This window comes from Lipophrys pholis, assembly GCF_963383615.2.
Source record: "Lipophrys pholis genome assembly, chromosome: 15".
Classification (NCBI taxonomy): Eukaryota; Metazoa; Chordata; class Actinopteri; order Blenniiformes; family Blenniidae; genus Lipophrys; species Lipophrys pholis.
The window spans coordinates 16,080,421-16,097,406 of NC_137642.1; the positions used below are offsets into that span (position 1 = coordinate 16,080,421).

The 16,986-nt window shown below is 40.9% G+C and overlaps 1 protein-coding gene across 1 annotated transcript; it reads right to left on the reverse strand.

The window, feature by feature from the left end:
* Nucleotides 1-12,161: 12,161 nt before the first annotated feature.
* prr18 (proline rich 18) lies at nucleotides 12,162-15,219 on the reverse strand. The gene has a single exon (XM_080481746.1). It carries the CDS (start codon nucleotides 15,009-15,011, stop codon nucleotides 14,256-14,258), a length of 756 nt encoding a protein of 251 aa, XP_080337872.1. The 5' UTR covers nucleotides 15,012-15,219; the 3' UTR covers nucleotides 12,162-14,255.
* Between the last annotated feature and the right edge of the window lie 1,767 nt (nucleotides 15,220-16,986).

Sequence of the window (16,986 nt, forward strand, 5' to 3'; positions counted from 1 at the left end):
CCTTTCCAACAGCTCCAGGGCTGGATAGTTGTAAGCTATAATAAGGGCTAATTGTAAGACGAAGAAAATCCTCTAAGCTGCTTTCTTCTTGTGTGTCGAAAAGATCACTTTTTATCTCAGGATGCAAAACGACACTAACAGCTCCTAAATATATAGGCCAAGAGAGGCTCCATGTCAGGATGGGTGTTTGGAGTGGAGTTGGTTGGCTCCTCTCCTCTTTGATCTCTGCGGGCTTGTCACAGATTGGCTGCGAGCGGCCATATCATTGAGGCCCACAGGATGACAGCGTTTTGAATAAAGCACTTTAACACTCTTTATTACATCAACCTGTAAATATTGACACTTAGATCAAAGCCACACCTGCAGACTCACTGTATTCTGACCGTGGCTGTGCTTCATACCACGAGGCTCAGACCTGAGTCCTGACCACATTTAAGTTTTTATTTTTTTATTTTTTTTAAATTTGTGAAATGTTTTTATTACTTGTTTAAATGTCAATACACGATTGTGACCGGGACTGAGATTGTGAGCTTGTTTACTCAGTTTAGGGCACTTTGAAATGGAGTCTTTTCAGATGAGAATGACAAAAAGACAAAGATTCTTCTTAACATCATTGATTAAATCATAAACCAACAGAGTAAAAATGTTCCCAACAATCGCAGTTTTACTATTTTCAGTACACTCTTACAAATAAGCACATTGCTGTAGCTATCATTTTGAGTACCTTTTAATGAACAGTACTTTTACTTGTAATTGACAATTTAAGAAAAGAAACATTTGTGTTGGAGTACACATTTCCAGGATTCTTTCAACCTCTGTAGTTTACAGACATCGGCTTGTTCACTTTAAAAATAAGGAATCTTCAGTGTTGTCTGTATAGTTTGTCCACAGCTTCATCCCGCAGTCTAAACAGAGAGCACAATTCATTTATTTTGGATTATTTGTGTTAAAAAAAACAACCAAAAAACAACAACACAGACACACTCCCATAAAACAAATCCAAAAGATGGCAAACCCGTCTCTCCACATGCTGATTCACATCTTCACTGGGTAATCGATCCAGTGTTTTATGACAACTCACTTTTTTTTCTCTTTTTTTTTTCCAAAGCCTTGCAGCAAAGTCAGCTACCCAGATAATACCCCACAAAGGCATGACGTTAAATGTTTGGTTGCCATTAAAGGTATCGGATTAAAAGAAACAAGACAGGCAATTTAACATTTATGCATCCGGCTGAGGTTTTATTTTGCTCACATGTTTGAAACCTGATGGCTGGTGACTTTGAAGACTTCCTGTTTGTTTCAGAAAGCACAGAGATGACTGCTTGATGCGTCGCTTCCTCCCTTGATTGGACTCAATTGCTGGAAGGACCTGAGAAAAACAGAAACACATCATAAAGAACTTGATAGATGAAAGATATAAAGTGATTGACATCCGTGTAGTGCCATAGTGTGATCCTCACAAATAACTTCTCCTTAATGCTGTTGCTAAGTTTTGATCCATAAGAAACAAATAAAGCAATAACAAATGTTAAAAGCAGACAGTGTGTGGCAGCTATGTGTTAGCTTCCATGGAGCTCAGTGGTGTTGTGTTGTGGCTGGTTCGTGTTACTAACCAAATCTTGGACGCCTCGTTCTCCCTGCCGGTACATCAAGTCTGTCTCTCTGTCCAGCAGTCTGGACCAGAGTTCACAGCAAGCAGAGAAAAACAAACCCCAGCCAGTTTAAAAAGAAGTTGAAAGACTCTTTCCACATGCTTCTGATCATCGGGCTCTTCACTGGTTCTACACGCTACAAAGAAATCTAAGAAAAAGTCATCAATAACAATGAGGTTCTGTCCGGTTTGAGAGTCACCAACCTCTGTGTGGAAGCCATGTTGATTAATGACAGTTCATACATTTGTCTCAGACGTTTCAGGTAAATCTCTGCCTTCTTGCTCTTCTCAGGGATCTCAGGGATTATCTGATGTAGGAGAAACACATTAGCTTCCCCCTGGGTTGTTGTGTGCTGAGCTGTTGCACACAGTAACCAAAGAGGCCGACCTACCAAATCTGGCAGCTCGCTCCGGAAGTTTCTCATAAAGTCTGGCTGCAGGGTTGCAAATGTGGGACTTCTCATCTGTGGGTGATACAAATAACATTTGTCCATTGCTTCCTTTCCCCTTTCTAAGATTATTTTGCAATGTAAAAGAGACGTCTCCTTGTATGTGGGCTGAGGTGACTGTGGTGTAAAAGTGAGAGGTGTCATCACCAGTGTCATTTCCCACAGTCCTTGTGTCCCGTTTGGCGCCTCTCTCCTCTGCTCCAACACCCCGCCTAGTGAACACCGTCACACCAGGCCACTTCCTGATGTCGGCTTGCAGCACTGTGAGTTAATGTTATTGATCTATATGGTGCTATACAGCTGATTCCCCCTGCCCGTCCCCCACTATCCTCAAAGGATAAAATGCAGGTGCAGCTGAAATAAAGCTCAGGCAGCACTTTCAAGCTCATGCTGACTCGGCTTTGAATCTTTTAAAATGAAAGGGTCTTGAATGTGTTTCGACCTTTTTTTTAAATTTATAATAGCATATTGTGCACTGCCCTTTTGGCATAATATTGACCAAGTTTTTTATTAAAACTAATTCAAAAGGAGACAAACCTCTCATTTAAAAATGTGTAGTTTCCAGATCTGCAACAAAATGCTTTTATAACTTTACATGGATTTGTAGTAAAATAGATTCTCTCTAAGAGTGAAACATCTTTAGCAGATTGTGAAATGATTGCTGATATTTGCATGCAAATAAATGTAAACAATGTGCTTATTAAGATATGAAAACATATTGGAATATGTCATGGGATCATATGAAGTCACATAAACTGAACAAAATCTGTGACAAATCAGACACAATTGTGAAAACAGTTATATTAATAGTATCTTTTCTGTATCTGTTGTTGCAAAAAGGGAAATAGAGGAAATACATTATGCCCGGCTGAAAAGCAATATCCTCATTGCCTTAAACATACTTAAGAGAGAACTGTTGCTACATCAAGTGATCTCTTGATGCAATTTCATAATGCATAAATAAAAAATAAAATAAAACCACATGGATAAAACGTAACAAACCAGCAATTAAATACTCAGACCAATGTGCTAACATTGATAAATATGATTAAAGTTTTGTGTTACATTAACTCTTTACAGGGCAGTGATTTAAATTAATAGAAATGTATTATTTCAACCCCAGATTTATATAAAGGATGTTTAATTATTCAAGAATGTAAGGTCTATGCTGATAAATGACATTATTTGCCATTGATATATAAACACTTCACCATCCAAACCTTAACATTTCTCTGATATGGAAAAAGATTTCCCTCACAACTTGAAATACTACACTCATATTGTATTGTCAACACATGCTCTAGATGGCTAAATATAGGTATAGGTTGTGTGTATCTTTAAAAATGAACATATTTTCACTGCTTTTATGATCCATTGTAATATTGAAGCAGGTTGGTTGTTTTTTTTTTATGTCACCATTTCAAGTTTAATGTGTGAATGAACTACTCTGAATGGGACGAAAAGATGCTTTACCAAAGCAAGAGGGCTAAAGATATCCACATAACAATCTTATGATCTATTCTATGATCATCATCAACATTCAATTATTACCCTTAAAGTTACTACATATACACAGTTGTACTTCAGGTGCCTCACTCACAGCTTAACCCTGGTTTAACAGTAATATCTTCATCTGGGGAGACAGCAGCAGCTCATCTGAGGTCTCGGTGCGGAGCTGAGGTGAGTAAAGCCCCCGCCTGTCTGCTGGCTTTGACCACTCACTGTTTGCCTTCCCCTGCTCTCCCTCCAGCCAGTCTCCTGCTCTGTTTGCAGAGGACCGATTCTCACATGGAGGTGAGAGTAAAAATGAGTCCTGCATGTATATTCTCTTCCCAGCAGCATAACCTCTTCCCCGGCGGCCTCACTTTTCTGAATCACTTTACCAGAGTCCCTCCTGATCACCGACATCACTGCACAAATATTTCACATGAGGCATCCTATATCTTTTAGCTTTTCTTAATGTGCTTTCAGTGACATCTTCACCCAATAATTTTATAACTCAATCAAAAATCAGAGCGGGTTTGTTATGATCAAAGACACAAGACACAGCCACATATATTGTTGTTGTTTTTTTTAACATAAAATGTTATCAGGATTAGATATCTATTTTGACCTCCCTAGTGAATTTATTATGAGGTACTATTGTAATATATGAGCTATCACTGTATTGATCAACGCAATATCTGAGCTACTGTTACATACAGACTTTACCACTGTTAAAAGTCCTATTTTGTTATGTGCCATTCCCTCAAGGACTTATGTAGCTTCACAAATTAAATGAAGCAAATAAAGTTGTTGAAAATCCCCTCAAGATAGGGTCTAAAGTGATGCAGGTGAAAACAATCAGGTAAGACACATTGAAGGTTAGAAGATTAAAGCAACAAGACAATTGAGACCAGAGGAGAGTTACGACACATGAACACAGAGATGAAACATGAAACCAGGATATGGAGAAACAGGCGAGGCTAAAAGTGTATTCATGAAAATGCAATAAACTGACTGACATGACCAATGGACTAAAGATATAACCATAAACATGTAATTATGTAATGAGGTGTAATACATCTAAACTGTTTCAGCTTGACTAAATACATTGCTATGTAGAACATCAATACATATTGCAGTTCAGTCAGGCTTTTGCAAAACGTATATTGTGAGTTTTGATGTCATGATGAAGGCGAATTTGTAATTTAGAGGCAGTCATATCATGAAACACTAGAAAACAAACATCTATAAAGACACAAAACAGGAAAAAAAACACTACAAAATATAACAACACTGACATAGGAACAGTGACTGTTGTTGGTATATACTGTATTGTATGGTTTGCTAATCTGGACAAAGAAACAAAAGAGAACCCCCACCATCAAAAAAAAAAAAAAGAAAAAGAAAATTCAAACAGACTTTCGTTCTGGTGCATTACTCTTTTTTGTTGAAAAGTGTCTTTGGGGGGCTACTGAGCAACAAAACGTAATACTGAGCTCCACACAAAATAAAGGGATATTACAAAAAGAAAAGACTCAATACATTTCCCTGACAATTGAGTTTTTATGTGTACTTGAGGAGCAGTCTGGTGATGACAGCTCCAGGTGTGTTTGCCTCTCACTCCTCTTGTTAACAGGGATTACTGCTCCTGTGGTTTTCACACTAACCTTGAGAAACAGTTGCTCAGTTTCGTCCTTCTCCTGGCTGCAATGGAAGATCAGCTCCACTGCACTCTGCCCCGAACCAGACCCCTGCTTGAACAACCTACACACACATTTGTTTGGAATGGGTCAAACCTAACGTATAAATGGAACAAAAAGCCAGACAAATGTCATTGTACAAAGGGAAAACCCAGTTATTCTTTTTACAATAATGTGAAAACAACTGTCAGCATGGCCTGGTTAACTTCCTTTCTGTGATGTGTGACCTCCACACAAGATGCAGTGTTGTTAATATATTCCTATTGGTGTGCTACTTCTCAAGAGTAGCCATAGTGTGGTGGAGCTCACACCCGATAACACTGCACACTGGGGTGACAACACACTTTGTCTACTGGGTGCAAACTGGCTCCGAGGAGGACTCCCCGAGCAAGGCAGCGTTTACTCACAGGACAGTGCAGCAGGTAACAGATCTATACAAACACCACACAGGAGGCAGGTGTAAGAATGCGGATGTGGACCTGTGCACTTATGTATGGACTGTATGAGTACTGCCCTGTTAATAGATAATGTCTTAGTAGCTCGATAATGGAAGATCCAGCAGGATTTTCTGGTCGGACCCTCCAGAATGAACCTTAATAACACACCTGGCCCTGCCCTGTGTACATTTTCCACTCATTGAGGTCAGTTTATAGTAATAGAGATGGTGTGTTCTGGTCAATCTAATATTGTAAACCTGTAATGCGCACTTGCGAAATTCAACATGTTGCAGAGACATGACCAGACGGCTATGGAGATAGCAAACTGCTGCATCACCTGTCCAATAAATCAAAACAGTTAATAAAAAAAAAATCCATATAAATAGCCACAAAGCAGGACAGAATAGATGACTAGGCTCATTACTTGAAATCACAACGTAAGACATTGCAGGCTTCCTTCTTTGGCTTCGTCTCTAATTACTTTTATTTTGAGTATTTCTCAGGGACTTGGGGAATGTGCCCGTGGCACGGCCGAGCTGTGGGGGCAGGAGGGGCCGCCGTCTCGCCATGTTTGTCAGTGGAATGATGAGATTTCACACTGATGGAGAACTTGTCAGTTCAACCCTTTGCTCGCCTTCTTACCAAGGTCCTAATGTCTTAAAGCCAATGACTGTGGCAGCCTCCTGGAATCCCACTAAACACAATTCATCCCTAATTAAGAACGAGTCTGACAGCAGCCGACACTCTTCTGTTATGCACTCGCAGCATGTCGATACAGGACTCAGGACACAATGTAAATTGGAGTTTTATTTGATCAGGAAATCAGGAAATGCTGTATTTTGGGAACAATGTCAATGTTAGGAAACAAGAAAAAGGTTGTTGTTTTTTTATCTCAAGGAAGTAGAAGTTTACGGAGAAGAAAAAAGTGCAGCAATAATTTGATATAAATTTAATGTGAAGTTAAAGTTTCAAGGTTTAAAAGATGGACATCAGCGTCTTCAAAAGCTTAAAAAAGAATTGTCAAATTAGGACTCACAATACAAACTAAAGTCTAGCGGGCTCTCGCATTATCTCTGCCACTTTGGGTAAATTGACTGCTGTTTGCCTGGAAGCCTATAAAGCTTTGAAAGAAAAGAAACTATCCAAACAGTTCAACATCTGCTTGTGGCGCTGGCATGAAGTGACACCACTGGCCCAATTGCTATTTCTCTTTTGTAGTGGGCATAATTACAACATTTTCCCCTGGATGAGGTTTGTTGGAGTCAGAGCGCCCGTCAGAGGAGCTGAGTTTCAACAACAGAGAGGTCAGATTGTGTTTGGTCATCTCACTTCTACGTGAGCAATCGGCTCTCTCCTTCAGGAGGGTCCCGGCTAAACAAGCCTCCAGCCGAGAGACTATTTATTCTTGAAGGCAGTGCAAACAAAGAGCCAGAGTACTTTCTGCAGCTGAGTAACATCTCCTCCCAACACAACACCGCCTGTATCTTGGATACATAAAACCTCAGACATACCGTTGGTTCTCTGATATGACAAATATACAATAACACTTCATCATGGAAAATATTTGGTTGAAAAACTTTCAAACATGTGAACTTGTCGGGGTGTAATTGTTAAAATACGAAAACTAAATTTAAACAAATAGTCATTACCTGGAATGTGAGTTGTGGTCGTTGTGTCCTGTGTCGACTGCAGTGCCGGGATGTTTTTCTCTTATCTTGTGCCGAGTCCCCACATCCATGGCAGAACTCCTTTCCAGCACTGTCTGCACACATGCATGGTCATATTTACTGTTTTTTAATGAACAGTTATGTGTTTTTCTGCATGTGAAACTCAACTCTTCTTCCTGACATCCTGCAGACTTTTCTGGAGCTGGGACGGGTGACTGTTGTACTTGATGCGTCCGTAAAAGTCCTCCAGGTCCCTGTGGCATTTCAGATGTCCACACTCAGCCAACTGCTTCTGCAGGGCAAAAATCTAAGGAGCGGGACGCAGTGACAGATCACTTTGTTTACATCCAAGTGGCTTTAACTTGATGCCTTCTATATTCACAATCGGTAAATTACTGTATGTGTTGAAATAAATCTTACCAGGTAATAGCTTGTTTTAGGGAGGGACTTCAGGTATGAGTCACTGTGCTGTACCTCAGGGGAGGCCAGCTTCTTTTGTTTCTGTGAAGAAGAGAGACGGAGGCTGTCAGACAGTCAGAGAGGGACAGAGACAGCAGGCTGTGGGAATAGTGATTTTAAATGAGCCTTCCTTGTTCTAGGGGATGGGAAATGGAGCACACAGAACAAATGAGAAGTAAACACGCAGCCACAGGAAGCCATTAACTGCAGCAGGGACCAATTAGGCCTCAGCAGGTGTTCTTGCCTTTGCCTCCTTTGGTCCTGCATCACCTCCATGTCTGTCAGAGCCTCGATCTGAACTGAGGAAACAACGGGTAGTTTCATTTGCTCAGCAATTTCAAGCAAAGGATTCCTACTGGAGGGCCTCTAAAGTCCTTTATTGTGCTCTCTTTTGTCCCCCCCCAAGTGCAAGTCATTAGAGAGGACAATTACATCCTCCTCCAGAAGCTCGACTTTTACAGGAGGGGAAGATAAGACAGGATCTCTCTCATGTTAGACCCCCACCGCCGAGGCACTCTCTGAAGCGTATTGCTCTTTTCACACCCGGTCAGAAGACAGACAGGCCAGCCAAAATCAAAGTCAATCACAGGAGCGACAAGGGATGGAAAAATAAACACAGCAAACAGCAAAAGAAACTGGTTATTCAAACAATTACAACACATGACAAGAACAGTAATAGGAAGCCTACTACAGAGAAACTAAATGTGAAATGTCACTTTGGAGTTAGAGTATCCATAAACATGTTTTATTTTAAGTTGCCTTAATGTTTGGGGGTTTTCAAGCAAGTTCTAAAACTAATCTAACTGGTAAAATTTAGGTTTTAAAATACATTTTAAAAAATGTAACTTATTGAACTTTCTTTTTTCAACCAAACTGATCTGGTGAGATTTCCAAACACTGCATCTGTAATTACGTCAATGACATGCGTGTCACCTGAGGAGTAAAAACTGATTTAAAAGACTTGTCACAAAAAAGAAAGGCTTTGATTTGCGGAATTGCGTATTCGAACCCAGTGAAATGCAATTCAGTAGCAGGAGAGTGAAGGTTGGTGTGAAGCTGTCGGTGATGTTCGGCCTCTGGGTCAATGCTTGAATTTTCCCTTTGCGGTTTGTTACCTGTGCTACAGCAGAAACGTGTCTCTGTTTGTTTGTGCATATTCTGAAAATTTCTACCACAGTCTAAACTTTGACACGTATTAGGGACCTTTCAGTTTAATAATTGTTTCTCAGCAATTATTAAACATGAAGTACCTATACTGGCAATTTCACTAACTCCTTTACTTGTTGTAGGTATTTCAAAAAATGTCAAAAAATATAACAAGCAAAACAAGGTTTTCACCATGCCTATGTGATCAAATCTGCCCTCTGGACAAATGTTGCTGCTGACCCCTGGTGCTCAGTCCTGCAGGAGAGTAACACCGTCACTGCAGGTTAAAGAATGCTTACTACACTCCACTGCCCTGCACCTCCAAGCTCACAAAGCTCATCCAAATACATTTTATATTGAACATGTGTTCTATTTGGGTTGATATTTAAGCAAATCTAATATCAGCAGTGTCGTAATTCGGTTTTAGGCAGATAATCGCAGCCATGTCAGTGTTGAGTATTTCAGCATGACCTCGAGTGTTTATAATATATCTGACACCAACATCTACACCATTTGTGTTTCTGCCAACACAGATGGTGCCACCACAACTCCAAAATGATAGAAGTGTTTCACAGGTTTGTGTTGTTGTATTTCAACATTACCATATGTTCTGCTCCATTAAATAATTTACATTTCTTTGTCCAAATTTATTTAGTATGAAACCACATTAAAAAAAACATGTCATTGATGTGATCCACATCACGAAGTGCTGTTTTTGGTGTGATTAAAGATATTGGACTCAACTGTGGGGCACCACAGCTGTGAGGTGTCCCAATGTTGAATGGCTAGAGAACCACAGGTCACTGAAAATGTATTTTATTGCGTCACATGTTATTATGTTATATTAGAGGAGTTGGTATAATTTCATATGGACAGCATCTGTTAATCTATAGTGGATTTTTAAAACGGAAATGAAACACACTAAATGTTGAATACCAAGAAATAGCAAACGAACAAACAAACCAAGGACACAAATGAAGCTGTGAGCTTCAATAGTTAAACACTGAGACTTAATGCTTTACCTGCTCGGGTTGAATCTCTGACTTTGCTCTGGCTGAGCGGTTTCTCTGCTGTTGCTGTAACCTTTGTGAGAGGACCTTTTCCTGAAGCAGAGCAGAGTAGCGGCGGCAGAGAGCATCTCTGAGGCGATGCATGCTCATGTAGGCCTGCAGATGGCGCTAGTTCATTAAAAGAGAGAGAGGGAGAGAGAGATCTGAAAAACCAGAAAGAAAAAAAAAGGGCCACCCATAGAGAGAAACATTTTAGCACAGATATGGAGCAGTGATTCTTGATCACTTCGTCCTTGGTACAATGTTATACCTTGTCCTATACATTACAGCATAGGTGGGTGATTTATCTACCTGCTCCAGCTGTGGATGACGCCGGGCCATGGTTTCATCTGAGCTGCCAGTCTTCAATTGTCTTTCACCTCCTCCAGGAATCAGCTTTGACTTCATCCCCTTCCTACTATTCCCAGTAAAACCCAAATTTAGATGCTGTGGGAGTGAATCACTCATCCTGCCTGCCTGAAGATTTGTATTTATTTATTTATTTTTAGTAATCCTGTCATCTGCCTCAAGCATCCTCCCGCACAAAAGACCAAAACAGTGTTCCTGCAGTACAGGAAAAACGGTAGCCCCTCCCCAAAATGAGAAAAATATGCAGCAGGATTACACCCACCTCCACCCAAAACTCTCACAAAACTCCAATAATGGTTGAATTCCTAAAAAAACATTTTGGACAAGGCTTTATTCTACTCAAAGCATCTTACCTGGCCTTATTTTGGTTACATAATTATTGATGGGGTTTCACAGTGATGTCGTGGTTAGTACTCTTGCCTTAAAGTCAGTATATCTCTAGATCAAGTTCAGTTTTGGACTTTCTTAAGTTGAGTTTGCATGTTCATCTGTTTCTAAACCCGTAACTCTAAATTCGCGAATGTGGGTATGTGTGTTTATCGACAGTTAAGTAGGATTGGATAAAGAGGTAAAAAAAAGAAAAAAAGAATGGTGGCTAAATCTCCAGGAACATGTACTAATGTCTACTCAGAGTATACATTGAAAGTAATGAGAAATGATGCATGTTGTAAGAATAGAAAATCAACACTGAGAGTAAGAATAAAACATGGCAATACATACACACTTTTATGAACCCTTAAATTAAAAATAAAACATGTTTGATGTTTTATGGAAGGACTGCACTCTCTGATCTAAGCCTTAATTCTGAGGTCACCCCGGCCCAACGCGAAATGCCTCGTTTTAACAGGCTGCCACAGAATGACCACATTACCAACGTTTATGGGTCGAGTCTCGCTAGGAAGTGTCTGCTTTGTCTTTTCTCACAAAAGCTGCTGGAGACACGGGATTTATCAGTCCCGTTGCCACAGTAATACTGCTCAGCAGAGCAAAGTGACCTGCAGCTCTTTGCTGTCACTGCTCTGTACAAAGTGTCAGTGACAGGGCGAAGGCAGCCTCCATCTGTGCCTCCCTGTCGTGATAAATCAGTGGAGGATAATGTAGCCGCCCTGCTGTGCCACATCACGATCCTTGACTGTGATCATGATGCTGCAGTGAGGTGAGCAACGAGCAGCAATTTCCTTCTTACACATGATTCAAAGAAGGGAGAGGTGACTGAATTAGCACCGCGGGTGGGATAGAAAGGAAATACACTGGAGGCTGTAAACGTAAACAAGCAAATGATGAAAAGAAAGAGCTGAAATAGAAAGACCTACAGCACAGATTAAGCATTCCTAAACGAACCTCAAAAGGCAGTTTGGAAAAAGCGGTATTGTTTGTAACCAACCCAACTGTTGCAACTGAACCCAAGTCTTTCTTCTTCGAATTGTACTTTCCCCACAAGAAACAAGCATTTGAACTCATTCAGCCATAATAATGAAGTCATACCCCCAGGACAGACTGATGAATAGCTTGGCTTTGGGCCTGAATTAGGCAGCAACAAGTACGAAGAGAGGCACAGAAACAAGGCCACGATTGAGCTGACATAAAAGAGGAGGATTACACAAATTTTGGTCACAGAGCCAGTTGATAAAATCATTACATGGAGCCATGGAGAACCACATGGGTCTTGGTACGCACTGTATAGGCTCAGCGGTGATCTCAGTCTGCAGAGTGTGACAATAAAACCACTTGTGACACTGAATTGAAAAAGTCTCTTCGGGACAAGATGCTTTATTGTTGCAGCTTGTGTGTTTACTCACATGACAAGAAGGAGAAATTGTGTAATGTGGCATCACGTATCACAGCAGATACAAACCTAAACTGCAAACACGCGTTTTTACACTTGATTCATTGCTACACTGTTGAGATTGATTATATTCACAACAACACCAGAGCAGAAAACGAAACTCAGAGTAATTAAAAATACCTTTCCGATACCAACAGGGTAGGTGTCTGCATCTAAAATAGAAAGAAGATGCTTTACATGTGCCAGTGGTATTCCTGTCTCAAATCCATCATAAAGGTAATGTTTAGTGAAAATATGTGAATCACTAAATCCTTATGGACTAACAAAAAGAGTTTGTTCATGTATCTTAATAAAAGGCTACTAAAGAATAGTATTACCTGAGGATGAGAAGAGGTACTTTTGAAAACTGCTTCAAGTTGTTGGCGTATACAGCCTTCAAAAATCACACTGCAGTGGACTCTCCTCTGTTCAAGTAGTAGATGAGCTTCAACTTGTGGTACAGTCAGATTAAAATCTGGTTACCAGGTTACAGAGAACAATGCAGAAGAGTTAAACGTGACTGCAAGGAAGCTCAAATAAAACACCCAACACAAACCTGGAATGTGTTTGTAACCATGCATAGAAACTGAGTGTGTCTTTAGTAGGCATGTGGTTGACTTGTTCCATGATCAGTACAATGAAAGGTGGGACGATGAAACAAAGAAAGTTTCAGCCAGTTCTGACTTGAATTCTCTTTTAATATGATGGGTTTTTTTTTTTAGGGTGGGGGGGTGGGGGGTCAGTCATATCCTGGTTTGGCGTGAATTGGTCCCAGACCAGCTGTTTTTCCCTGAGCAGTGCACTTACAGGATGAAGATGAATGAAAACCTTTGTTCTTCGTTGCAGAGAGTATAACAAGAAAATGAAAATATTAATGTCCAGCTTTGTTCAAACATATAATACCGCTGCAGTAAGTCACACATATTTATGGGTAAACTTGTAGATTTCCGTCGATATGACTTTATATTTCTCTTGTACCTACAAGCATTGTTTTATTTGAGATGGAGAAAAAAAAAGCCATTTGGAGGTAATTTATTGAAGGAATTATGCACCTGGGTCCTGCACTACACTGGTCAACCCTGCTTAACAAGAAATCTAAGAAGCTTAGATCACTAATGCCCAAATGGCCCCAGGTAGCTTCAGAAGCAACAAAGAATGCAGCTTGGGAACTGGCCAGTAGTGTAAGAAAAAAAAAAAATCAAAATGACTGCAAATCGTCATCATGTAATGGAATTAGTACAGGAGGCACAACACAAATCAGCTTTCAGAAGATTTAAAAGGTTTCTGCGACAATTGCATATTCAAGAACAAAAATTTACTTCCGGTGGCTTAAAAATCACCAGTTGAGAAAACATCTGACAGTACAAATATTCAGGAAATATTATATACTGCACATCATTGTAAATCCCCACAAAGGATATAACCCTCTTATTAGAGGAAAAATAAACAGCCCGGTTTGGTTCCAGCAGCAGGCGCCCATGAAGCCCTTTTGTTGACAGTTTATTGTTCTCCCACACAAAGGAACGGTTTTGCGTCCCTTTACGCACAACCAGTCCTCTGGCGCCCCACTGAAAACAGAAACCATGTGCAAACGAAGAAAATATTAAGGTACTCAATCGAAACATAAAAAGAAAGAGTATTTAATTGGCAAAGCAACGTATAGCTCAGCACAATAATAAGTAGGCCCAGCTGGCCGAAGCTCCATTTAAGCTTTAGAATCTGATTTATGACGAGACAGGCGCGTCTCTTCGCGTTCCTGTGTAATTTACTCACTGAACCTTAACTTTATCCAATAAGCTATATTTTCAAAGGTAGTATCATCCACTTATTAAACGTGTTCCAGATAAAACTCAAATTCCTTTGGACTCGAGGGGATTTCCTCCGCTAGTTTGCAGACACATACTTTAACAAGAGTCAACATAAAGAAGTGGCTCCAACAGGCCCACATGAGTGCAGTTTTCACGAGCCCTTCGCATCTCCAGTCAAAGTTTCAAGAAGGAGAGATCCAATGTCAGGTGTCAGCAGCCTTTAAGGTGCGGAAGTGCAGAGAGTTTGTCCACTTTGCCCAGAGCAGCCGCATTTTCCACTCCTTTCAGCCACTCTTTACATTTTCTCACAACAGTCTCATCCACGTCTCCGTCCTCATCTTCATACTCCACATCATCGTACTTGTATTGGTCATTAAGCAGAGATATTTTAACAATGGCTGTGATGTCCTGCTCGGGGCTCTCAGCCTTGGAGACGGGAGCGCAGCTCTTAGAGCCTCCGTGCGCCTTTTTGGATGGAAACACTCTCCGGTGCCTGAAGTCCGCGGAGGCACAACACTTCTGCTGCTTCGCCATCATCTGCTTCTCTAGATTCCGTTTTTGGATCACAAGAATGGCTTCTGGTGTGAGACTGAGGGTAAACTGAATCTCCTTCTTGCCCTCGTCCTTCCCGCTGAGCTGTCTGGTTGAGTCCATGGAACTGGAGCGCCGGACTCCTTCTGATGAATCCTGAGGTTTGGGCACCGTCAGCCACGAGCATCGTCCCTGGGTTTCCTGCCCGACACAGGGCTTCTGTGTGGGGCTTTTACTCTTCTCCTGCTGGGATTTTCTCCCTAGATTCCTTAAATTTGCCGACGTCCAAGAGGAGGAGTGTTTCTCGGACGCCCCCTTGTCTCCAACAGATCTGTGCTCGGTCTGAGGAGGCACTCCGCTGGCTTTCTTCTTCCCGAACAGTTCCCGGCCAGGCGAGGAGATCCGCTGCTGGAGGCTGATGGGAGGAAAAGGCATCTCTGAGGCTGGAAGAGATCAGGACGACACAACATGCGAGTGGTCCAAGTGCAAATGAGGAAGTCCCGGAGACGAAGAGCGGCGATCTGTGCGCATTACGCGCGGCGGAGGGGCCGGAGGAAGAGGAGGTGGAGGAGTGCACCTGTTGTCCTCAAAGACTCCGGTTCAACTGGTGAGAAGGAGCAGCCCGGCCGCTTTATGGCTTTACAGAGGAGGCGGCTGGGGGTGGGGGTGGGAGGGAGTGGAGGGGGTCCGTGGGACGGGGGCGTGGCAATGAGGGGCTCCAAACAAAGCCATGCAAGAGCTGGTGATGTCATTTCATCATTTCCAACAACTTCCTGCAGCTATGAATCTCTTCATATCCCACTGCTGTCCTCCAGTGTTTAAACCAGAACTGCAGAAAACTCATGAACAGATTTGTGGTTGATCAGATGAGTCTAACATCCACCTGGATCTCCTGTTCATGACTCCATTGATCTGGCCGAGTTTATCATGCTTTTTGAATTAATGTGGAACTTCTGAGGTAAAAAAAAAAAAAGAAACTCAGAAAACGTTCTATTCAAATGGATTATTCCTCATTAAATGTTCGAACAAGGTGTTGTCGAGCAAATTTCCAAACAATCCTATTGCTACATTTCATGGATCAGTTGTGCAATTTTAATTACAGAGAAGTACAACTTTACCATGTAATACACTTTGCATCTTTTGAAACCGTTTTATGGAGTAGTGCTATGATTTTAATGTTTTGTAATGAATCAAGTTGTTTAGTTTCAATTATTTTCCAGCTTAAAACCTCACATACATATATAATGCACCTAAATATTAACTAATGCTTTGAGTACTGTCACTAGTACTTGAGTACAATCTAGGCAATTTAATAGTGTTAAGTACTTATTTTGTACCTCAAAAGCCCCTATATAAGGTAAACATGCCAAATATGTCCTTTCAAAATGTTAAAAACCTTTTGTTTACAGTGATTTAAAATGTTAGGCTCACAGCAAGATGTTTATTTCATGAAAAACCTTTATCTTATATTTTACTGCCCCAGACTTTAATAAACCACCATAAACCCTCCAAGGTCACAAATGTTTGGTCAGTGATGCATAAAGAAAACCTGTCTGTCTTTTTTTTTTTTAGAACAAAGACAAACTGCTTCTTTTCCTTTCAGTTAGTCAATACTGTCTCAAATGTCAATTATCTGATGTGAATTGATGGCGACTGTTGTACGCACGGCTTGGCCTACAAAAGATATCCAATAAAAAATACAAATTGTCTGTAATATTGATTTTGTTTGTTTCTGCGGTCGTGTACACTTTAGGTCAGACAGTCTCACCGGGGACTCAATGCGATACTCCTACTGCGACTAGAAGAGATCAATACCCTCTGAAAAATCGGAGGTTTTTGGACTGTTTAGTGGATGGTAGTTATAGATAATTTACAGTTATTGTTTTCCAATGTGTTTTTGAACATTACAAACAAAAGAGTGTTGGAATGAATGACATGACGATGACCCATGGCAACACACATCAAGCTTTACACACATCTTTGCGAGATGGTCTGCATATTAAACTGAAGCGGATGTGTAGACTTGTTTAATTTGTGGCGTGGGATTCCTCCACTGACATAACTACAGATTAGTTGTAATGAAGAGGAAGCAGTTGGGACACTCTTAACAGATTGCGAGGGTCAGGATACTTCCTCTTCATCCTCAAACTTTGGTGTAATCCAAAAATGGCGGACAAATGGAACGATTCACAAAAACAACCACCCTCCTCTCGTTTCAAAGAATTATTGTATCCCGAAGATTACTTTGAGAGGGATTTGCTGGACCTCTGTCAAGTCGAACAAGTAGTGCTTGGGGGGAGATTTTGTCCATGCTAATCCACCACATTATACAAGAGTCTAATAACTCTGTGGGTGCTGCAAAACAAGAATAAATACACTCATTCAGTCACGCCAAAAGGAGAAATACCCT

Coding starts and splice junctions, on each gene's coding strand:
- prr18 (XM_080481746.1), bottom strand. CDS start 15,011: ATGCCTTTTCCTCCCATCAGCCTCCAGCAGCGGATCTCCTCGCCTGGC.